Below are 24,852 nucleotides of genomic sequence, written 5' to 3' on the forward strand. Positions count from 1 at the left end.
AAGAAATCTCCTTGGGCATCACTTGAGATAAAACCCAAAAATAACATGATGTTGCCAGCACACTTTTGAGAAAGGCTAATGATACAAAAAAAGCCAGAGTTCTGGTTCTCTTCCTTCCAGACAGGTAGAGTAGATTCTTCTTGAGAAACCAAGTATTACTTTTCATTTCTTCCTTTGCAGAAGCAAAGTGTACCAGCACTAGTTAAATTTACTGGCTGGGACACAGAGCCCAGGTGAACATCTAGAATAAATTTTACTTCATTTTCATGAAAAATTAAGGCTAGATGTGTTTTAATTTACTCATCAGGTAGACTAAATAAATTGATTTTGGGAGAAATACTGGACAGAGTTCCAGTAAGTTTGTTCACCAATTCACTAATTATTCTAAATTTGTCCCACATGCAGGGAGAGGCCACCAATTCAGGGAAAACTCTTTGGAAAAGAAAGAACCATTTACCTTAGAAGAAAATTTGAGATGAACCTCTGCTTCATCAGCTAAACTCTTCTTGAGTTGAGCCCAAGCTTCTCCCAGTGTGCTGAGGGAAGAGAAGGACAATGATCAGTCTCTTCTCCACCCCTCCTCGTGGGCTCCGTCAGACAAATCTGGCAGAACATTTTGTACCAAATCTTGATCAGCAAAACCAGGGTAACAGAAATCTGAGAGAACAACCAACCTTTGTGACCAAGGCAGAATTGTGCTGACATTGTTTGTAGCAGATGTTTGAAACCACAGCTCATGACAATTTCCACTTACAGAGATGCCAGAGCCTTTACAAGCAAGATTTTTCAGTATCTTATCTTTACCATAACAAAATTTCCACCAACACAATTCTTCCACTGCCTCTTCTACTTTACACCCCACTTCAGAGAACAGATTTTCACTTCAGGTGAAAAGTCTCAGAGAAGCTTTTCAGCATTTGAAAATTTCTCCATTGTGTTTTTCTTTCAGATGATATCCAAGACAGTGGCAGCTGAGGCACACTCCTCCAGACCCTCTAGGACAGCCTAGATTCCCCTGAAAGCATCATAACCAAAACTCCACTGTCCTCAGTACAGTACAACTCCAGGGGCTAAAGTGCTAACAGATTATCTTGTATCAGACACTCTTTCTTCTACATATTTCAGTACGATTGCCTTTTTAGACAACAGCATGAAGTTGTTGATGAATAAGCTTGTGATTCACTATAGCCAGATCCTTCTCCCACAAACTGTTATGTAACTGTATCTTTCACATCCTGTGAAAGTATAAAATCCGCTGCTTTGTCCTCATTAAAATGCATCTTATTTTTTTCAGTTAATTTCTCTAATTTAACTCAAGAATTCTGAATTGCAACCTTTTCTTCAAATTACACATACCAACCCTCCTAGCTCTGTCATATCTCTGATTACAGTAAATCCATTATTTCTTCTACCATAGGTTGCTCATTACAAAAACATTTTAAAACCTCCTGACTTAGGACAAACCCTTTGGGATCTCATTCCATAGCTACTTTCTGCAGTTTAGTTTTTGTAAGCAGTGGGTTTTTCCTACCTAGCTTTTTGCACATTCGGCTTTATTTAGGCCACCGTTTCTCTTGTCTGCCTACGAGAATCTCCCATCACAAAAAGCAATACTAAATTAAGAGCTGTGATGCTTGACCTACTCTCTTACTCCATCACTGAAGGAATTTAGGTTGGCTTGGCATTGTTCTCTATGCATACACAACAATTGCTCATCCCCTTAGCTCTCCCCAAGTGAAAGTTTGATGGTTTATTTTACCACTTTGCAAAGGTTAAATAAAGCTGAGTGATCTACAGTTCCTGGCTCCTTCTGTGTCTTCCCTATTCTCTTTTCAAGGAGAATGAGATTTGACTGTTCCTGATAGCCTGAAAAATCACCTGTCATCTGCAATCTCAAACTGATGATCTGTCACCTCTGATGCTGCTGCAAGGACTTGAGTCCTCAAATATGGTGTTGATCAGCTAAACAACTTAGATACACCTACAGAAGTGCTCCCAATATTTCTCCTTCCCTGAGGTCCTCTCCCAGTGGAGTTCTCACTGACACTGACTCTGTTATCTGACCCAGGAAGAGGACCCCTGGACAGTGCTTTCAGCTCCATGCACTCTGCACTACGTCCTTTCCAGCTCCCTACTTCTACATTTTTTAGGCTTGAGTGCTCATTTCTTCTCTTTTCACCTACTCTGCCCTCGTTTCCTTCCCCTTCATTGTTTCAGTCATTCCCTCTTTCTCCCATTGGGGGTAGGAGAAAGTGGAAGGAAGGTGTGGAAGAAAGTGGGTTTAGCTTTGCTAGGATCAGGTGAGCATCCACCCCTAAGGAGAAAGGAGGACAGAAACCATTGTCATTGTGGTGTTCAGGGCAGTAACAGCCCAGTTATCTTCTTGCAATTTCTGTCCTTGCCTCCTGGAAACTGAGCAAAACACCTCATGCAGCTTCAGTGCTGGCACAAACACACTGTGTCAAAGCTATGGTGAGGACAATCATTTCCAACTCTGGCTTTCAGTGCTTCGAGGGTTTGTGGTGAAACAGAGAGAGCTACCAAGCCCTGATCCTTCAGGAGTGGTGCCTTTGCATTATTACTGAAGAGCTGCAAGTCAGTCAGAATTGCACTGCTTCATGTCTTCTTAGTAACTTCCCAAGTATGAAAATGTTGGAAAAAGAAGCAGTCTGCTGCTCTTCTTGAATGGCCAGAGCCCTGAGGAGAAGACACTTCTTTATCTTCCCTGTCTGTGCTGCTCTGATTGTACCAGCACTGACCTTACACATCTACTCTCAGTGTATATACTCTCAGTAGTATATATATATATATACACATTCTATATATTCTTCCATTTTCAAAGTAGTTTAGTACACACACATGCTAATTCTGGAAGGAACTAGTCCTGGCTACAACCAGGACAGCATATAAACCTGACTGGAAAGGCAACATTTTATACACATATTCCTAAAAAACTTCTCATTAACAACCTAAAAAAAACCCCAAACCAACAACTCTGAAGCAATTCCATCTTCCCCAACATGCCCAGGGTGCTAATCTAAATAAACCTCTACTCAACTGTAGAGAGCTGGGGAAAATTACATGTACCTGCGTGGGAGAAATGCCTTTTATATTAAAATTCGTCTTCTGTGAAAGTCACAGAGACACACTTACCCTTCTTCCTGAGCAGCCAAGGAATTCTGAGACAGTTTGGACAGGTTCTTAGCATATTCCTCCTCAATCTTTATCCTACACTCACATACACACAGAGAGAAAATAAAAAGACAGCAGTAAGTAAGCTTTAAGGCAGAAACCCACACACATAATTTGAAGAAAATTCTCTGCATTTTAACAGATTTTGCCACAGGAATTTTCCTTTCAGTCTCCAGGGCTTGGCAGCACCAGTTTGATGAGCCGTCTTCTCCCCCCATATGCTAAAAATGCAGAGGCAGGAGCAGGGCTATATGCAGGACGGCATGTGCGACAAAATTAGCTGAAGAAGCTACAGTTCTGGAGAGCAAATAACAAGGACAGAGTGTTTCTGCTGTGCAACAAGGGCTGTCTGCAAAACCAGAAGCACGTGGTAAAGTCTGCTGTGAAATGTGAGGCTGCACATCCTTGAGGCAAAAATGAAGGAACGTGGCGACCCAGGAAAAATCCAAATGAGATTTGGTGGACTGAAGTGCACCTTTCTTAGGGACACCAAATGCTTCCTGCTCTCTGTTATGGGTGACAAAGCATGGCAGAGATGTGGCAGGAGCTTCTGTCACCAGCACGTGGCCAATGCCACCCCTTCCTCTCTATTCACCCCCTCACTGCCCTGTCCTTGTGTTCACTCACTCAGAGGCATCAGGAACGGGAGCTGAGCTTGCCAGGGGCAAGGGAGCAGAGGAGGAAAGGTGCTGGCACACAACTGCTCTGGGAATGGCTGCAGGGAGGAGGGCAGCTGTGGAGTGGGACAAGGGTATGTGCTGACAGCCCAGCAGGGAGCAATGAGCAGCTGCTGCTGCAGAGGTGATGGGCATCGTGCCTGAAACCATCTTCCCTGAGTTCTGCTGCCAGTGAAAAACTGCAAGGAGCACATGCTCCCAGGCACAGCAAACACCTGTCTGTTCACTGGTTTTCAACCCAGCTCCCTCAACAGAACATTTCTGAGAGAGCTGTGTGGCCCCCAGGTAGAAAAACTCCTGGTTCTGTTGCCAACTTGCAGGAGCAGGGGCAAAACCTGCTCTGAAATGTCCATGCACAAAGACTCAGAAGGTGGGGTGTTTCTGGCATGCCCATTTGCAGGAGCTAACTGAGCAAGTGCACTTTTGTGGGGCACATTTGAGCTAAAAGGGGTTCCCTGAGATATCTGAGAGGGATCTGATGCTCAGGGCTGCTGAAAATATCGTGGTGGATGGTGTGGGAGGGGAAGTGCCATGCTGTTGTTACGCTCACAGCAGTTCAGGGGAGGGAGCAGGTCTGGGTGTCACAGCTGACAGCTCCACAGCAAAGCCAGTGATTGGGATGTCCCTTCCAGCAATTGACTGGGATGCAGCTGCCTGAGGCCCAGGATGATATCCAGCTTGGTGTGACACAGAACTGCTGACCTAACCCAGGAGCTGGGGGTCCTCTTCTTCCCCCCACCATGAGGACAAAACCAGCTCCCCAGGCCTGCTCTAACAAGACCAACAAACACAGGTATCAAAGGCTCCACTGTGTTAGGACCTCACTATGAAAAGGGTTTTATCCACGCACACTTCACCTAATGCACTTTAAAGACCTACTTCAGGATGAGACTGATCTTGTCTCACAAGTGACAATTTCTGTGGACTGGAAAGAGAGAACAGGTCCAAAGTAGTAAAGGTGCAATTCTCTCTCCCCAGAGCTAAGGCCCCCTGCTTCGGGCTCAGTTCCCAAAGTTCTAGTCTACAGCCTTCATCATGAACTTCATTCCTGCTGAATTTTGTCTTTAGGATGTCTTTGAGTGATTTTCTGTGGATGCTGGATGCTCAAAGGTGCAACAGTCTGCTAACTGTTCTGAGCTGCCCATGCAGACCCCCACAGAACCTGTGTCTCAGTCCTTTATCTCATGGACAGAGGAGTAGTTGACCATCTTCCATCAAAAAGGTCTGCTGTGAAAATACCGAATTTAAAATCCTGTCAAGGTCTTCCCTTCTACTGCTGAAGCTGGGGAATTATTGAATGTAGTAGGACAGAAGAAAACCTCATGTCTTCAGGAGGGAAAAGAGTAGGTTTAGATCAGATATTAGGAAGAAATTCTTGCCTACAAGGATGGGGAGGCCCTGGCACAGGGTGCCCAGGAAAGCTGTGGCTGCTCCATCCCTTAAAGTGTCCACAGCCAAGTCAGACAGGGCTTGGGGCAGCCTGGGATAGTGGAAGGTGCTCCTGCCCATGGCACTGAGAAAGGTGAAACTGGATGAGCTTTAAGGTCCTCTCCAACCCAAACCATTCTGTGATTCTCATGATTTCACGAGCACACACAACACAGCCTATGTCTGGTGCCATCAGCCTGTCCTAAATGTGGCAGTGGGCAAGCAAAGCCACTGCCTTTGATGGAAGAGCTCCTCCCTGGTTCCAGCTTTGGCCTAGGCTCCAAGATTTTTTCAGGGATTGGAAGTGTTACTTGTACTGCAAATGGATGGCAGTACTAAAAGGGCAGACTGCCTGGCAAGGAGGAACATCAATAAAAATTAAAAATAAAAAGTGAAATGTCTGTAGTGAAGAATCCCAAATATAAGAAATAAATTACTCTACCCCAGCCTGGCCTCCTGTCACCATCTGTAGCCAAAAGGGGCTAAAAACCAAGATAAACCTCAAAGAGGGGAAAAAATCTGCCTCTTGATCCTTCCTGACATAAACACACTGCAAACTCTGGATTGTGGTGACTGTGAAACACAAACATGCCAGAACTCCTGAGTCCATTTTCAGACATCCACGTGGCTGTTTGGCAGTAATTCCACCTTCCTAACATTAAAAAAAAAAAAAGCTACAAGTTCTTGTTTCCACTCATTTGTTTGAAAACTTTCAGGATTTCACTCCCTATATAGTCAGAAGCATTACAGATTTTAAGTGCATTTTCACCCATGCTGTTCTGACTTTACTAGCTCTAGTTGATCTTTGGATGTTTATTTCCTGCTCCCTTTTATTTTTTTTTTTAAGTACTTTGTGTGCCCACACTCAAATAATTTCAGTCATGACATATTATGGGGGATGAAGAAAAACTAGAGATCTGCAAAGAGAGGCAAAGATGATCTGATGTGACTGCCAGGCAAGAAGAAACGAAATAGATTAAGACAACAGGGGGAACAGGGACAAAAGGTGGTAGAGGATATCTGACAGACAGCTCCACAACTGCCACTGGGAAAAGACTGTGACTGTGAGTCTTTTTACACTGTTCCTCCAGGTTAGGAGGGAGCAAAGAAATTTTCAGACAACAGAATTACTGATTACTTTTCCTGTGCAGAGACTGCAGAAGTCTTCCACAAATTGCTGCAGACAAACAGTGAAAGGTGCATACATGGATCTGCTGAACAAGGCAGAAGTGAAATAATCTGCTATTTAATTTATATTTTCTAAACATGACACTGTTAAATTAAAAAGTGAGTAAGACACTGTTCCTTTGCTAATGGAAACACTACTTCTTATACCTAGTGCTTCTCAGGGCAGTCTGCTGATTGTTTTGGCTGTTTTGGAATCCTTCTCTAAATGCAAATGCTGGACATTTTTCACTTTTGATTTAAAGCAATACCTTCTTTCACACCAACACCCTGGATTTTTTTTAGTTCAGTATATTTATCAATTACTTTCCTCCCTTTCTTGAGGTCTGTCTTCCTAAAAGTCAAAGTCTGTGACTATTTGACTTTTATAACCTTACCTCTGTCAACAAGAACTGAATGAACATGTAATTGCTCAGTCTGAGATTGTTACATACAAGAAACTCCTGCAAAAACATCTGCTTTATAAACTAAATTTCACTTAGCTTCCCTCTTGTTGGATATTTGATGAAGAAATCTGGTTATCATGTCTTATACCAGCTTCCTATTGAAGGGCTGTTTTTAGTAGCTGCCTGAATCTCACCTCCAGCAGACTGATTGCACAAAGAGAATTTTTCTGGACATGACAATTCCCAGTTCAATGTGGTCTTGTGTTCCCCAAGGCACCCGATGGTCATCATGAAAACTTTACCAGTATTTCAGCCCTCTTAGCTGGGAACATAGAGGTTCCCCTGATGGCCTGAGCTCTGTTTCCATGAGGAATCCCTCCAGCTCAACACCATCCTCCTCCTTTTCCACACAGAACAATCCCAATCCTTTGTTACAAACAAATGAAAAATGTATTAATTTTTCTGTAACTCCCATCCAGACCCTCTTCACACTCAATTCAAATCTTTTTTTGTTTCTAGCACACAGTGGATCTTTTCCTTCCTCTCCAGCACTCCTGCTTCTTCCTCTGCTGAGGACAGACACGCCTCTCCACAGTGCCAGAGCTCTCTCCTTGCTCTCTCTAATTTCACACCAACTTTCCCTTCCTCTTCAATGCATCCTGCTTTTATTTCTGTCAAATTTCATTATATATTACTTCCTTTGAAGCAGCTTCCCCCTCTTTTCCCTTGCTATCATAATTCTGCTTGCTCTCCCATCCTCTCCCTTAGCAAGCCCATATCTCAATTGTATTTTTAATGTGCCAAGTGATCATTTCTTCTACCTCTGGTCTCAGTGTAATTGTCTCTTGGACTGTCTCATGCCAAAGGTTACAGAAAGCTCATTGAATGCTGGGCCCTGTATCTGATCACCATTATTGCCTGTGACACTTTGCATTTTCCCACTACTGCCACATCCCTAGCATGAAGAAAGAAAACAAACTATAAATGAAGCAACTATCTGCCTGTTCTGCCCAACTGAACTGCACCCTGAGAAGAGAAGGCTCTGGGGAAACCTCAAAGCCCCTCTCAGGGCCTAAAGGGGCTCCAGGAGAGCTGCAGAGGAACTTGAGACAAAGGATGGAGGGACAGGACAAGGGGAATGGCTTCCCACTGAATGGTCAGAAGGAACAGTGAGATGGGATATTGGGCAGGAATTGTTCCCTGTGAGGGTGGGCAGGGCTGGCACAGGGTGCCCAGAGCAGCTGTGGCTGCCCCTGGATCCCTGGCAGTGCCCAAGGCCAGGCTGGACATTGGGGCTTGGAGCAGCCTGGGACAGTGGGAGGTGTCCCTAGACTTGTAGATATCAAGGGGCTGGAATGAGATGATCTTTAATGTCCCTGCCATCCCAAACCACCCTGTGGTTCTAAAACCAAGCTCAAGTCCAAAGTGATGCCTTTTTACATCTTCCTCTAGGAAACTGTGTCTATGCTCCATGTGAACAGATTGCTTCTGCATTTTTCAGACAAAATACTTCCCTTCTAAATATCACATACACTCTGCTTCTCTCTTGTTTATGCTTTTTCCTTGAATCTGCAGCTTAAAACCTTCTTGATTCCCTCTAAACAGACAGCCTTTGTGCAATACAACTCAGACAAGTGAGAGCTGGAGAAGCCTGGAAAACATGGATGAACATTAAAGAAATACTAAATGTTCATTAAGAGTTTGTAGCATACCTTTCATGCGGTTTAAGCCTTAACATATTAAAGGAGTATCTAAACTGGAAAAAAAAAAACAATTGCAATAAATATTTAATTTGACAACCAAGTTCCAGTTACCTTTCTCGAACAAACTCTGCCATTTCTTTCTGCATTTGTTTCCCTTTAAGTTGCTTTTGAAGAAGAATTTCAAATCCCGACACTGTATTGTTCCCTTGTGAGTCCTTCTTATCTGCCTGAAAGAAACAAAAGGAAGTTCAACAAAAAGCTTTGGATGCCAAACCCACAGAGATGTGGCTCCCAGCAGCAGCTGCCCAGCAGTGGTGCCTGAGGAACCCTCCCCTGAGAGCAGCTGATGGCTGTAGCACCTCAGTCCCTCTCCAAGAAACAGCCCAACACCCTCCTGCTCCTCTTACTCCCTTTTGTTTTAATTTAAAAAGTGAAACTTTGCAATTATCTTTAGCCAGCAGAGGATGATGTGAGGACCAAATCGGCAACCCTGCTGTCATTTCTGCCCATGACCCTTCACATCTGGGTGTCAGCCCCAAAAGCAGGAATCCTGGAGCCAGCACAAGGGAACTCTCCTGGGGCAGAGGGAGGACAGTGCTGCTCCTTCCAGGGGGAACACAGCCCTAAAAGACCTTTAACAGGCTGCCAAGTTCAACTGGGATTTGTACTAAGGAAAACAGAGCCAGTCTGCACAGATCTGCTGTAAACCAAGGCAAACCAGCAACTTGTCCCACAGATTACCACCACACGCCCCACTCTTCACTGTCTGCTCCTTACACAGCCCCTTGCTCCACTGCCTTCAGTGTTGCTACAACACCCAACACAGCTTTCTCTCTGCTGCCTCTTTTCTCTCTGCTTCCCTATTTAATTTCTTACCCTCTTCCAACAACAAACAAATTCTCAGAGAACATTTCCCCCAGCGCTGCAGATTTTGCTCTGATCCCCCACGTGCTGCACAAGTCGCCAGAGGAAAATGGCAGATTAATCAAAGCAGGAGACTGGCAGGACACCCTGCCAGGCACCAGCAGCCTGAGACAGTGGGAGAAGTGGAGATGATGGAGAAGGAGAGGGAGCTGTGGGCAGACCATGCCAAGGCCAAAGAGGAAATTCCTGTGAGCAGAGTTATGGGAGGATAAAAGTCTGCAAGAAGTAAGGAGCTTCAAGTAGAGTTTCAATGAAACTGAGATGTGACCAACCCATGGAACCAAGCACTGGCTGAGCCTGAATTAGGAGGACCAAACAGAGCAGGAACCTTTGTAAGACACAAGGAAAAAAATCAGTCTGTACACCATTAATGATTTAGGGTGCACTGGGAATCGGTTGACTGGAAGAAACTGAAGAAATTTAGTGATAACGTGACCATTTTCAAATATGTCAGTGTATTTTAGCAATGCCCTGCCATCAGCACTGAGCAAGCACAAGGGGACATGCTGCTGGGCCTCCAGCACTGACACTTTTTTAAGAAAAGGGAAAAACTTCAATAACTACTAACTGAAAACACACGAGATTCCTAAAAGCTTCGTTGTTGATTCCTTTTGTAGTATTTGTTGAATCCATTGTGGTTTTCCTCTCACTCCTCAGAAAAATCTTCCAGTGGAATGAAAGTGTTCCACTGGAAGACCATTTTCTATCAGCTCCACACTCCAAGGACTACTGCCTCATTTTAATGTGATTCTGAAAACAGTCCTGAGCACAAGGGGGCACACACAGAATCAGCCACTGAAGACTTGGATGCTCCAGGCTGCATTAAAACTACTCAAACTACAAATGGGCCTGTCCTTCACAAACCTTACCCTACAAAAAATGCATTTATTATCTGACCTCTGGAACATCCTGTGGAAGGAGCTGGACAATTTAACAAGGAATTTTTAACTATCTTTTAAATATCTAATATCTGCTTGTTTTAGAAGGGGCACCCTCTGTGTATCCCTGGCTCTTGTGCTCTGGGAAACACTGAAATCATATTCCCTGCCAGTCACCTCACTATCCTGTGGACCTGTGGATATGCTGGGGTGAGTCCACAGGAGGCCACTAAGCTGGAACACATCTGCTCTGGAGACAGGCTGAGAAAGTTGGGGCTGTTCAGCCTGGAGAAGGCTCTGGAGAAACCTCAGAGCCCTGTTCAGGGCCTAAAGGGGCTCCAGGAGAGCTGGAGAGGGACTGGGGACAAGGGATGGAGGGACAGGACACAGGGAATGGCTTCCACTGCCAGAGGGCAGGGCTGGATGGGATATTGGGCAAGAATTGTTCCCTGTGAGGGTGGGCAGGGCTGGCACAGGGTGCCCAGAGCAGCTGTGGCTGCCCCTGGATCCCTGGCAGTGCCCAAGGCCAGGTTGGACACTGGGGCTTGGAGCAGCCTGGGACAGTGGGAGGTGCCCCTGCCATGGCAGACAGTGGGACAGAGTGGGCTTTAAGATCCCTTCCAACCCAAACCAGTCTGGGATTCTCTGATTCTATCCCCTTCCCGCTGCACTGCCCTTTTGCCTGTGCTATTTTGAGGTATGTGGCTTATCCTACATCCTCCCTATTTCCTGAGCAAATCCATCTCCTGAGAACTGTCCTTGCCTTTCTGGACATTCCTCTGATGATCAGCCACATCTCAGACTGGTCAGATGTTTCCAGGAGATCTTCACTGGCATCCCCAGTCTCCATGGTGCTCCCTGAACACATTGCATCTCAGCCCAAACCCTCCTTCACCTTGTACCACAAATCAAACTGTTTATTCCACTTTCTTGGAAGCTCTGGAGCTGCATGTGGCATGTGGCTGGCTGCCTACTTACCCAGAAATAATCACAGTAGCTCCACTCTGAAGGTTTCAGCAACTGCTGCTCTGGCATTACGTCAGGGTGGGGGAAAGTCACACAGTTGATCTGTTAAAAAAATAAAGAAAAAGAAAAAGAAAAGGAGAGTTAGACAGCAATGAAATTTAGCTGTTAACGAGAAATATGTAAATAAAAAGTTATATCCACGTGCTTCCCATCAGAAAATCCGCAGTGAATGCATGCCAGTGAAGAAAAATTGGTTGTTGCATGGAAACAGCAGCTAAGTATTCCCAGAATGCTACTCTCTGCAAGCAGGAGTGTCAGCCCAGAGGGAAATAAACTACCCATTTCACAGGAGGAAAACCTACTGGATTTGGAAAGCACCACGCAGGGAGTTCTCTCAGCTCCCTTAAAAACTGTGGTAAAAAACTTGATGTGAAAAACCCTGAGCACACCCTGAGCACAGCCACACAGTGAGCACCAGAGAACACTGCAGGCACTACCAGTGCAAAACACCTTGGCTATGCCAGCCTCCTACAGGATGACAAAAAACGGAATTATTTTTTCTGTGCACAGCCCTTCAATCTATCTCTAAGACCTTTTCAGATGGAAGTGATGCTCTGTGTAAAAAGGAGCAAAGGCTCTCTGGAGTCAATGAACCTGCAGTGTGCAGAAGCCACAGTGATCTGTCAGACAGGACTCATCACACGCTCATTACACAACAGCAGAAAAAAGTCCAAACGTTCATTTAGTTATCACAGTGGAACATTACAGCCTGCTAACAGCTCAGTGAAGGCAAGGAGCACCACAGCTACTGCAGAACAGCCCTGGACACAGCCAAGCCTTTCAGAGGAAGCACCAGCAAGAGTCAGAGTCCACTGCCAGTTTGTAATGCTCACCCCAAATCCTTGCTGGGCAGGTACCCTAAAATCAGTCCCTCTCAGGGTCAGGGGAACACGAAGAGCACTTGAGTATTAATCAAGGCATCAAGAGATACTGGGCATGGGAGACTCACAGATGTAACTGTATGGGATGGGGGTTTGTTTTGGATCAGTTAATGCTCACAGGAAATCCACACAAATCTGTGGGTAGGGTTAGCACAGCTGCATGGGCAGGCCCAAAGGCAGGGCTTACAGGCACTGAATCTGCCTTTGGGCTATTCAGAGAGGATCAGAAAGGATGTGGGTGCTGACACAGCACTAAACCACCACACCAGAGCAGAGCAGACAAAACCTTTAGCTGATACGAGGCTGCTCCTACAAACCCACACTGGTTCTGCTGCCTCTGCCCAGGCTGGAGTTCAGCAGCTGTCCTGTACCAGTGCAAGAGCCTCCTCCACATAAATCACTGCCCAGAGCTTGCCAAGTCCATCCCAAAGCAGGCTGAGGACCCTGTACCTGTGGTGTCTTTGACTGTCACCTCAACTAGATCCTACACCACGTCTTGCTTTCCAGCTCCCATCAGGCTTCAAACTGACCTCAGGTCAGAGATCTGGGCTTTGCAGGCAGTGGCCATGCACTGGTGACCCTGCACTCCAAGCAGGACCAGCCTCTGCAGCCAGAGTAAGAATGTCCAGGCAGAGCTGGCACCTCCAACCAGAGCTGGCACCTCCAACCACAGCACTGCAAACACCTTCCCTGCTCCTTTGTGTTCCCCATCCAAGAGTCATGCACCAGGAGTTACAGAAATCAGCTCAGCTCAGAGCAGGATGGCCATGCTCTAACCAACTGCACGTCCTGAGTGTATTCTGCAGCCTTTAACAGAAGTCTGGGCATCACAGAATCACAGACACAGAATATCTTGAGTTGGATCACTGCACTGAGGCACTGTGCACCAGGACAGGGAGGTGATCTGCAGTGGGGGGCACAGCAGTTGTATCCTGCAGCTTAAAAATCTGCAAAGAGAAACAGCAAGGGAAATTCCCATTCCTTGCTAAAGGCAGTGCCTGTTTCACAAAAATGAAATCTGTGTCAGTCGGAAGCTGTTGATTAGAGATGTGACAGTGAGTCTTAATGTCCTGAAGCAACAACCACAGAGTCACTGGAAATGCCAAGGCTGGACTGGTGACAGTGTCCCACTGCAGTGGGCAGAACTCCAGGAATGCAGCAGGAGTGGAACAGTGAGTATGCACATCAGCAGGTGACGAAAGTAGGGTTAATTCACATGTTTCTCAAAGTGTTAGGAATAAATCAAAATATTCTTCACTTCTCCAAAAACTGAACTGTCTGGAAATTATGCGGAATTGTCTGGAAAGAGTCATGAGGCAACTTGGGTCTGGTATTACTTTTTAGAAGGGAATTGGTGCCAGAATTAAAAATCAAAAATGCAGAAGCTTTTACAATCTTAAAAAAAAAAAGAAATATTATGGTAAACAGAACTTAACAGAAATTACAGCTTTTTACACTAAGTCCCACTAGGGGGCATGAAAATTTTCAAAACTCTAGAAATATTACTAAAAATTACGTATAACTACATAGGTAATCCTGTCATCTTTCTTTCCTTTGATTACCCCAGATGTCTTACACTTAAACAAGAGCTCTTGGATTGGTATGTCCTACTATTTCTAAAACCTTTCAGGATTTCCCAGCAGGAGTGGAACACCAGGCTGGCACAGAGCAGTAGTGGTGTGACAGCATGGCATTCCCCTCTCCCAATCCTCCCTCTGAAATGCTCCTTTTTTTTGCTACTAAAAGCAAAGAGAGCTGTAAAAAAAAGCACTCTGCTTCACCAGCTTGGTCCCACTGATGAGCTGAGTGATGCTAAGGACAGCCAAAGCATCTCATGGTGATGTCCCCATGTCTGACAGCATTTAACAGCTCCATCAGTCCCACGGACAATGACATTCCCTCCATGCAAAGGACGACTGCCCTCCCTAATTTTGAGAACATCACATCCCTGAGAGCTGCCTAGGCTCCATGCAAGCTCCAGATCCAAACTTGTGGCAGTGTGGATATCTTAACAACGCTGACTTGGCAGCAAGGCTTAATAAAAGCTTGCAGAAGGTGACTATTACAGCTGTAATTGCCAGTAAGAAACAAATAAATGAAAACACGTCTCTCAGATAATGATGGAATCACAGAACACGAAGAGAAAACAAGGTGTGATGACCTGCATTGCATTCCCACAAGCTCCACTGGGACAGCTGAGGTGATAATCAGCCCCACCATGGTATTAAGTTCTTATGCAGCCTCTTTGTCAAAATAATGGCTGTTGTCAGTTCGCAACAAAGCAAAATTAATAACAAGACAGACACCAGCAGGGCAAAACCCCAAGGAAGAGCTGAGCAAACCTGCCAGAGGACAGCAGCTTGTCTTTCCAGCTGCCACAGGCCATGAGTGGCACCAGAAAACCTGTCTGAGAGCCACTGGATCACAGAGGACAGAAGGTACAGAGTCAGAGCAGGAAGAAATCATAGTGACAAACAAAGCTTAGTGAAGGACACACACAGAGGGGATGAGAGGAGCAGGACAAATTGATGCATTTCTCTTGACAAGCTGTGTGCCAAACTCAATGGATTAAAATACTTTTGACTTTTGCCTGTGTACTGATTGTGAGCAAATGCAATTATATTAACAGCTGAATATTCCAGATCCTATTTCCCATGAGTACATTGGCAGTCATGGCAAAATGAGATGTTCATGTTGTAGGTGACTCTTAATTATGACTGAGACACAAAAGGGTGACAGAAGAGGAACAGACCCAGGGAGCCAGGTGAATGCACAGGATTTGCACAGGACCAACAAACTTTGTTGGGTTGGACGTGCACATTAATCTCCTGGATTTCAGAGTCTCTACAGGCTTTGAAGTCACTGCCACCACTCACCAGTCAATGAGACATTGCCAAGCAACATGAATAAAACAAGAATAATTTGATCAAAGCTTAGATAATCAACTACACATTTATTACATCAGACACGACATAAATAAATGAGCAGAAAGTGGGTGAACTTACTGTGCCACGCTAAAGCGACTGAAGCAGGGCAACATTTTTGCCTATCTCTCCAACTTAAAAATGCACATTATCTTTTTGATTTCTACACATTCTCAGCACCTTAAACACAGAAGAGATGTGCCAGATTGCCTTACTTCAATATCTTCTTTACGATTTCAGCTGAGACTCAAAAGTACAACATCCAACACTGAGATCATATGGCAAATGGAACTATTTGGGTAAAAACGCCAAATACAAAGGCTGGAGAAGATCCTAGAAGACCTTGGGCACCCTGAACTCCCCCCAGACAGGGAAACCCAGAAATGCCTAGGCTATGTCTGAGTAGCTTCAACACCATGAGTTTGCCCTGGGTTTTAGCTCTGGGAGGATGATGCTGCAGCTATGGTACCACAGAAGGGAAGAACAGACAATTCTGTTACACTGTTAACAAATTGATTCCTTCCTATTTCAAAGGGAAGATTCTGCCAAAAGTGCGGCAGAGGCCTCTTTTACTTGGTCTATCTGTAGATAGGTTCAGAGATTATTCAGGCCAAACCAGGGCTTTTCTGACAGTATCTACCCTGCAGTCAGCCCCAGGGCAGAGGGGGGAGCTGTGCTCAACATGCAGCCTCATGCTGTGCCCATCACAACCCTGTGTGTGTCTCACTGTGTCACACACAGAGCACAGCAGCAGGAAACCCCAAGTTCCAGTGCACAGGCTGCCCATCGTCCCATCTGCAGCACGTGTCCACTGGCGTGTCCAGCACACGCAATCCAAACACCAGTGTTTCCCAAGTCCTGCACTATCCTAACAAGGCCCTAGAGAATTTTTAAGAAAGAAACCCACACTTAGAAATACCTTATAATCAGGCTGCTTTCCTGCTCTTCCAAGTAAGACAGAGCTCTTTACCTCAGCTGAGGTACATTCTCCATTTAACTCTCCCTCACCTACTGAAAACGACCTCCAGCTTCCACAGACAACTCATGGCCAGAGACTTCAGGAATCAGCCAGCAAACCATCCAGCCTTAAAACAGTGAGTGCACCTTCAAAAGTCATTGTAAAACCAGCACAGACTACATATCTGCAGTTTCATAACAGCCTCTGATATACCCAGCTGGAGTTTCTCTTCCAAAGATGGAAGACCATGTCGGTAACATTCACTGGCCAAAGAGAAAACACCACATTATTCTTGTTGGTTGCACACAGAGGGGAAATACTGCAGCTCCACCTGCCTTCAGGGTTTCCAGAAGCTGTGCTACTTAATGCCACTTGGATGCAGAGGAGGCAGATGCATCCTGAGGAAGATGCTCCCACTCCTCTGCTGAAGGCGATGACGCAGCAACAGCTTGGCTGGACATCACCTGATGTCTGCAGCTTGTGTGCCAGAGCATTTTGGTTTGAAGGGGGATTTTCCAGACCAAGAGCCTCAAAGAAAATCACAGAATTCCCCTCTGCAAGAAGAGGTTCTGCCTGAGCATAGCTACAGATCAAGGGAAAGCATCTGACAGCAAGCTAAGGACATGCCCTGCAGCTCTGCTAACCAGAACATCCCCACGTCAGCTTGAGTGGCACTGAGCAAACAGAACCTCCTAGGAGATAGTGAAAACACTTCTACTGTTTTACAGTTTACACTCCATATGAGATTTATTTTTCACAATGCTGCCTTGATGGAGCATTCGCTTGGAGCAAACAGCTGTTAAAATTAGCTTATTTTTGTCTCTCTGATTCATCCTACTTGAAAGCTTTGGGCTTCTGCTGGAGAAGCGCACACCCAGTGACCCTGACATAACACACTGCTCCTTGCTTTGCAGATGTTACCTGATGGCACATGGGCCAGCAAATATGAGAATAGCTCAAGCTCTCAGCCCTGTAAGCAGCAGGGATTGCAGAAAAACAAGCACTCATGCAGCCCAGTGCAACTCACCCTGTATGATCATGTCTAGTCCCTCTGGACATGATGTTCAGCCCATGATTTACCTTAATTCCCCAACCTGAGCAGGCAGGGCTGCATTGAGGGGCTGGGATATGTCTCCTGCCCCAGCCACTGCAGCCCTGGAACAGCTGATTCTCCTAGACATCTGCAAAAATGTCTGAACATACAGATTTATACTTGCTTCACAGCACACCACACTCTCAATACACCAATTAACAGTACTAACATTGGTAACAACTGATTTTATTAACTAGAATCACTGATTTAAGTGATTTTTTTTCAAAAGCTGTTAAAGACTTCCCCCTCCTGCCCCAGAACAACGTACCTGCATGGCAGTAGCTGACCCACATCTCAGTCTGAGACACCTCTATGTGCTTCTTTAGAACCCTGGTCTCTGTCACCAGCAACCCGGCCCACTGATGAATAAATGTGCAGGCTGCACGTGACAATGCAGACAACAATCTCCTCCTCGTAGTAACATTATGAATGTATAATATTAAATTATTCCTTTTGTTCTCAAGGACTTGACACCCTGCCAATACTTGCAGCTGCAAGCATGGTTATTGCCCCTTCTTTATTGCTGAAAATTAATTTATCTGTTCCTTTCTTCTGATTTCCATTTAAATAAAACTTTCTATTACTAGCCACTTTCATTCATCTATTTTGATTTCCTTTCTGTTTTTAATCATCTGCCCTGCACTGAAGAGCCCATAAGTGCTAATTGTGTTCCAGATGAGGTCATCAAGCAGGCAAAAGATATTAATGTCTATAAATTGAGATACATCATACAACTGAGAACATTTCCATTCATAACACAGAATCGTGGAATGGCTTAGGCTGGGAGGAACATTAAAGCCCATCTTGTTCCCTGATATGGGCAGGGACACCTCCCATTATCCCAGGGTGCTCCAAGCCCTGTTCACCCTGGCCTTGGGCACTGCCAGGGATCCAGGGGCAGCCACAGCTGCTCTGGGCACCCTGTGCCAGGGCCTGCCCACCCTCCCAGGGAACAATTCCTTCCCACTATCTAACCTAAAACTCCTTTCTTTTAATTTAAAACCGCTGTCCCTTGGCCTGTCACTACAAGTTCCTGTAAAAAGTCTCTTCACTGAATCAGTTATAATTAATTATGAAGACTAAAAGTAAATGTAGGATTAACTTCACACTGAAATATAAAACCTTTGCCTATACTTTCCACCAGAAATCTTTACTTGGACACTATGACACAAGAAACCTTTTTGACATCTCAAATACAGATAAGGAAAAAAAAGATCTTGCTCTATCTGTCTTCCCCTAACTCTTCAGTACTTCTCTCAGTACAGACGCTGTTGTGGAAAGGAGACGATCAGATCTGGAAGTTTTTTCAGGACACCTGGTTCACAGCCCGAGGCACCTCTCAGGGCACAGCGATCCCTCCTGCTCACCCTGGAACCAGCATTATTCCACGGAAAACCGCGCCTGGACTCCAGCGCAGGGCAGAGATCCCAAACCCTCCGTGGGTTTAGCGGCGTTTGAGCAGCAAAACGGGCAGGGATGCTCCGGCACGGAATCCTCGGAGTTCAGAGCCCCAGTGCCCGGTGTCCAGCACGAAATCCCCGCGGTTCAGAGCCTCAGTGCTCGGTGTCCAGCACGGAATCCCCGCGGTTCCCAGCCCCATTACCCAGTTCCCAGCCTCATTGCTTGGTTCCCAGCACCGAATTCCTGCGGTTCCCAGCTTCACTGCCCGGTGCTCAGCTCCATTGCCCTGTTCCCCAGCCTTATCTTCCAGTGCTCAGCACGGATCCCCGCGGTTCCCAACCCTGCTGCCCGGCTCCCAGCCCGGATCCCCGCGGTTCTCAACCTCACTGTCCGGTTCCCAGCCTCACTGTCCGGTTCCCAGCCTCACTGTCCGGTTCCCAGCCCAGATCCCCGTGGTTCCCAGCCCCAATGCCCGGCTCCCAGCCCGGCTCCCCGCAGTTCCCAGCCCCGTTCCCCGCACTCACCGTCAGGCTGCTCTCCTTGCTCTGCCGCCGCGGCGCCGCCGGGGACCCCGGGCTCTGCGGAGGGAAGCGGAGCGCATCATCGCGGCCGCTCTCGGAGCCCAGCATGGCTGCGCGGGGCGGGGAGAGGCGGGTCCCATGGCACGGCTCGGCTCGGCTCGGCTCGGGAGGCAGGCATGGAGGGAGGGGGAGCTGCGGGAGGCCCCGGCTCGCTGCTCCGCCTCTCTCGCCTCCGCCGCACCGAGAGCGGGGCCGGGGCTCGCTGCGCCCCGGGACGGTGGCACCCGCTGGCGGCGGCGGGAAGAGTGTCCTGCCATGGGATGGTGGTGTCACACCCCCCTGAGGACGGGGACGGGAGTCTTGGTGTCCCACGGGGTGGCACTTTGCTGGGTACGAGAACGGGCACGGGGATGGTGACATCCACTGCTGGGCACAGCGATGGTGGCAGTGTCCTGCCATCAGGCAGTTCCTACCTGTCTGTGGAACGGTGGCATCGTATCCCCCTGGGGACAGGGACACAAACGTGCCCCACAGTCCCCCCAGGCGGGCAGTGCCCCTGTCCCTGTCGCAGGGTCCGTGGCGGGGCTCAGATGCTGTGACAGCTCTGCAGCACGTGGATGGCTCCTGGCATCGTCACTGGGCTGTGCCAGGGACTCCCACCCCAAATCTCACTGCCCGGGCACCGGCTGCTGCACCCGGGACTCGACACCCAGCAGCAGCATCGTGCCTAGCACCACACAGGTGCATTTCCATGGCTGTTCTGCTGTCCCCTTGGTGGCAGTTGTGACAACTTGAACGGGCAGCATTTAGCTGCTCTCTAGGAAGCCATAAATAAGGTCTGGCCCTGTGCCCAGCACAGCATAGCTCCCTGTTGTTCTCAGTTGTGGCTTTTCCCCCCACCCCCTGACCTGTTTCCAAGAAATGTGGCTGAGCTTGCTGGAGGGATCCTGCCAGCATTTGTTTGCATGGTGGCTGCTGCCCAGGTCTAAGAAAGCGTCCTGGCCAAAGCCTAGGAGCTGCTCCACAGTGGGAGACAGCCCATGCCAGGAAAAGACAAGGAAGCAGTCAAAGCAGAGCAGCTTAGGATGGCCCAAGACACACAAGGAGAGAGAGAGAGAGACAGGCCAAAAAGACTTTGAGGATATGCAGAACAGCTTCTTGCAACCACGAGTTTATGGTCAGATGCTTTCCTTACTAAGGACTCTTCTGCAAAAGCTGCCACAACTCCCAGGAAAAGCAGCTTCCCAAGCGGGCGTAGATACAAGCTGTTCTGAGAATTAATGCCACCAGCAGCCAGTTAGAGATTCAGAACTAATTCAAAGCAGGTTCAAAGCAGAGATGAAGCCAGGAGTTCAATTTGGAAAAGCCAGTAATAAAGGAGCATTGGAAAGAAAGTATCATGGAGGCAATGAAGGGAATGAGAAAAGTCATGAAAGGGATTTCTGACAGGCTGATGGTTGAGTCAGCTGAGCAAAGCAGTGCATAGCACTGAGAGAGCAGGCTGCAGGATCACCTTAGTGGAAACTCTCAGTACCCTATGTTTGTCCTACAAAAAGCTGGAGAGGGATTTTGGACAAGGGATGGAGTGATAGAAGAAGGGGGAATGGCTTCCCACTGACAGAGGGCAGGGTTAGATGGGATTGTAGGAAGAAATTGTTCCCTGTGAGGGAGGTGAGGCCCTGGCACAGGGTGCCCAGAGAAGCTGTGGCTGCCTCTGGATCTCTGGAAGTGTCCAAGGCCAGTCTGGATGGAGCTTGGAGAAACCTGGGATAGTGAGAGGTGTCCCTGTCCATGGCAGGGGATGGCACTGGATGGGCTTTAGAATCTCTTCCAGCTGAAACCATTCTGTGACTCTATGACTCCTCATGTATCTCAGATGTAAGTTTGTGTAAAAAGGTGTCTGTGAACTTGAGTAAGACTCATCACTGTAAAAACAGAAGGTGGCAAATGTTGCCACAAAGGAAGTTCTGCAGAAGTTAGTTAATCTGTGTTCCAAGCCAACTAGAAAAACATGGGAGTCAGATACCTTGAGATTTATTTTTTTTTTTTTTGGCACAAGAATTCACAAGGGACTTTCTGAAGGAAGTCACAGCCTACAAGTTTATCTGGGGTCTCAGAGGGAGTCACAGTCCATGTGTGGACAGGGGTGTCTGGTAATGCACTATGCAAGATTCTAAAATGCTTTTGACCTAGTTTAGGTGCTCACTATCTCCAGCCCGGGCAAATTGCTCAGAGAAACAGCAGCACAAGGAGTTAAAAAGATGTCAAAGATGTTTGATGTGGAAGAAACAGGGAAACAAAAGAGCTGGACTGTATAATGAGAAATACCATGAATTTAAACCAGGAACACTGACCTAGGGGAAAGGCTGAAGGGAATTACTTAAGAGGCAGAATGTGAGAAAGAGGGTCAAGGAAAAGCGGGACAGTTGTCAGACAACACAAAACTTAGACCAAGAAACAGAGAATGTCAGACAGGCACCAGAGCACCAGATGGGCCAGGTCCACATGGCAGCAGCACACCAATCAAACACACATTTCCCCAGGGATATTTAGTACTGCAAAAGGACTCGTCACTTTCATACAGAAATGAAACAGATAACTCAGGTCTGGGACCACTGGGGGAAACCAGAGGGTGGGGAAGCACAGTGCAACTGGAGTGTGATCCACCAGCTGTGGCATTCACATGGTCATATGGTGATGTTTTGGCAGGGAGAAAAGGTTTCATGGGAGGAGCTGGAAGAAGGCCCTGTGCTGCATCTGCAGACCTGTGGGGAAGACTTTCCCAGGAATATGTTGCAAGCAAAAGTGCAGAGATATTTATTGGAAATTTGAACAAAGGCGGGGGAAGGCCAACTGTCCACAGGTCAGCATCCTGTAGGTTAACTCGGGGTGATGTGCTGGGTGAGGCACTGAGGAGGGGCTGTAAAAGGACAGGCTGGAGGGGATGAAGTAATTGAGAAAAAAGCTCTGGATGAATTCTTTGTGAATACTGTCTTTGGGAGGGAAAGCTGGAGCTGCATGAAAATACAATGAGATACAGACATGGGCGGATGTGCAAGTGCAAAGAGAGGACTGTGCTGGACACAGGCCCAGGTTTCAGGCTGGAGTGGCAGGAAAATTCATAGGGTTATTAACAGTGACTGAACTGGCCTGGTGGATTTTTCAGAAAGGAGTGATAGGACAAAAAAAATCCAAAGGATCTTGGCACTTTTCACTGTTTTACCAGCTGGACACAAAGACTAACTGTGCTACATGCAAGAAATCTCTCTGATCTGAGAGTTTCTAAAAGAAAATGACCTCTTGACTTCCTGCTCTGGGTGGATTCCTAAATTACTTAGGAATTCCTAAATTAAGCAGAAACCCATTTATTCTTGGATCCTGCTGTTTGGCTTTTCCCAAAAATCTTACCTGGGTGTCCCCACTGGCTTTTCGGAGGCTCGTGTGGCCTGAGTCGAGCTGGTGCACTGGAGACCCAGAGATGTAGTAGCCATTCACTGCAAGAACAGATGGAGAGTTAGCAAGCTTGCTGATGATAGCAAATGAAAAACTGCACAAATTTAGAAACTAATCCCGTAACTGAATATGCAGATATAGATCACAGTGTTTTAAGACTTAGTTATATTTCTCATTACCCTACTGTGATTTCATGGGTAATAGATTAAACCTCTTCCTGAGTGGAGTCTGTTTTGCCCATGACCATAATGAGTGATCTCTCCCTGCCCTTACCCCAGCCCAGGAGCCTTTTGTTGTAGTTTTCACCCCCATTCACCTGAGGAGGAGAGTGACAGAGTGGCTTGCTGGGCACCTGGCATCCATTAAAAGTATTGGTCCAAGGGAGTTGAGTTTTCATGTCAAGAAGGCAAGCCTTGCAAAATGTTTATGGTTCTGTGTGGAACTATGAATTGCCTTTTTTTTTTTTTTTTATATACTGAGCTCAATAATGCTCAAAGTAGTGTTAAAACAAGATACTCAACTACATTATAAATCCTTTGGTCACAATGAAATGCACAATCTTCACACAGACTACCCACCCAGTTCTGCCAATAAAGAGAGACATCAGTTCAAAAGTTTCTAAGGAAAATATCCTCTAACCTGCTTTATTTACAGTCAGCTGGCAGCAATGGCCTTTACAGTTAACAATTTTTATTCTAATTTTTGCTTTGCTTTGTCATTCTGCAGTATCCAAGAGCTTTTCAGTAGAGTTATGCATCTGACTCTGTTCCTTGCTTCCCTGCAACCTCAAGTCAAGCCAGAGATGATATATATGGTCACCCCTGTACCATCACATGCTAAAACTCTTTGCTGTGCATATGCTCTGTGTGGAAGAGCATCAGCCAGCCCATGTGCATCTGCAGCTCTTTAATGTCACTGCCCTGTCAGAAAGCAGAACTGAGGAAGTGCTTGTTGGGCCCCTCTTTGCCTCTGTGCTTCCAGAAGGAGCCACCCCAGCTCTTGAGTGGATACTTCAGACACCCAGACAGAAGATGGGCTGGCAGGGAAACAAAAGTGCATAAGATGTGTCAGTAGGGAAAACCCCACCGTGTTTGCTCTGCTACACTTTCATGACCCTGTAGCCTGGAGAAGAGAAGGGTCTGGGGAGACCTTAGAGCCCCTTCCAGTGTCTAGCAGGGATACAGGAGAGATAGAAAGGGACATTAGGCAAGAGTCTGGAGTGACAGGACAAGGGGCAATGGCTTTAAGCTGTGGGAGGGTAGACTGAGATCAGAGATTAAGAGAACATCTGTGAGGGAGGTAAGGCCCTGCTACAGGGTGCCCAGAGAAGCTGTGGCTGCCCCTGGGTGTGCCCAAGGCCAGGCTGGACAGGGCTTGGGGCATATTCCATAACCTGGGATAACAGATGGTGTTCCTCCCTATGGCAGGCAGGTGGAATGAGATGATCTTTAAGGTTCCCTCCAACCTGAACCATTCCACGATTCTCTATGTACATCAAGTCTCTATCCCACTATATCACAGCAATTTCCTTTGCTTTGCTGGATGGTAGGGAAGCAGATTCACCCAGTGCAGCAGTCAGGCACAGCATCAAACAGTACCTGCAGAACTCTTCTGTGACACAGGGCTCTTTGGAGTGCCTGGCACGCTGCTTGGCCGCTCCCACGTCGTTTCTGTTGAAGGGAAACACGAGTGTGAGGGTGATGGAGGCTTTTGCACATACCAGAGTTATGACTATTACACATAAACCAGCAGGTCTGACCCTCACTGTCCTCTGAACCAGCTTTTCCCATTGTGAGGAAGATGCCTGCACCTCCCTGCACTTCCTCTCTCCCTTCATCTCTTCCTGCTACAGCTGCCAGCTGGGATGGGTGGAGACAGCCAGACTGGAAGCTGCATCACTGGTTCTTCCAGATCACTGCCTGGGAACACTCACCTGGCCTGCAGTGAGTGCCTTTCCAGGTGCACTGAAGCCCAGCCCAGCGTGGGCACTGCCTGCAGCCCACTGTGGGCCAGCCGTGGTCCTCAGCCTGGGGACAGGCACCAGGCAGAGGCAGTGCCTCTGCCCCTGCTCTCTCCATCAAAGGCAGTCGTGAGTGACTCACAGATGTGGTATCAGTCACACATACACAAGCCATAGCACCCTTTTCCCCAAAAAATATTTCCCTGTAAAATTTCTGTTTTTCCACTCAGGTCGCTTAGCAGCTGGAATGTGCCAATGTCTG

The 24,852-nt window shown here is 47.0% G+C and overlaps 1 protein-coding gene across 4 annotated transcripts in view; it reads right to left on the reverse strand.

Annotated features, from left to right (window-relative positions):
- The window catches only part of GAS7 (growth arrest specific 7), an 84,318-nt gene that overhangs the window by 14,679 nt on the left and 44,787 nt on the right, over window positions 1-24,852 (reverse strand). For 3 of the 4 annotated variants that reach the window (XM_088176611.1, XM_088176614.1, XM_014885057.2), the window contains exons 3-9: window positions 24,229-24,300; window positions 22,586-22,671; window positions 19,181-19,234; window positions 11,352-11,441; window positions 8,683-8,798; window positions 3,154-3,228; window positions 458-536 (exon numbers count right to left, since the gene is read on the reverse strand). In XM_088176611.1, coding sequence (XP_088032737.1) covers window positions 458-536; window positions 3,154-3,228; window positions 8,683-8,798; window positions 11,352-11,441; window positions 19,181-19,234; window positions 22,586-22,671; window positions 24,229-24,300 — 572 coding nt within the window. The remainder of the gene's footprint in view (window positions 1-457; window positions 537-3,153; window positions 3,229-8,682; window positions 8,799-11,351; window positions 11,442-19,180; window positions 19,235-22,585; window positions 22,672-24,228; window positions 24,301-24,852) is intronic. The other variant, XM_088176613.1, reaches the window with a different exon arrangement.

This window comes from Sturnus vulgaris, chromosome 20 (genome assembly GCF_052056855.1).
Source record: "Sturnus vulgaris isolate bStuVul1 chromosome 20, bStuVul1.hap1, whole genome shotgun sequence".
NCBI lineage: Eukaryota > Metazoa > Chordata > Aves > Passeriformes > Sturnidae > Sturnus > Sturnus vulgaris.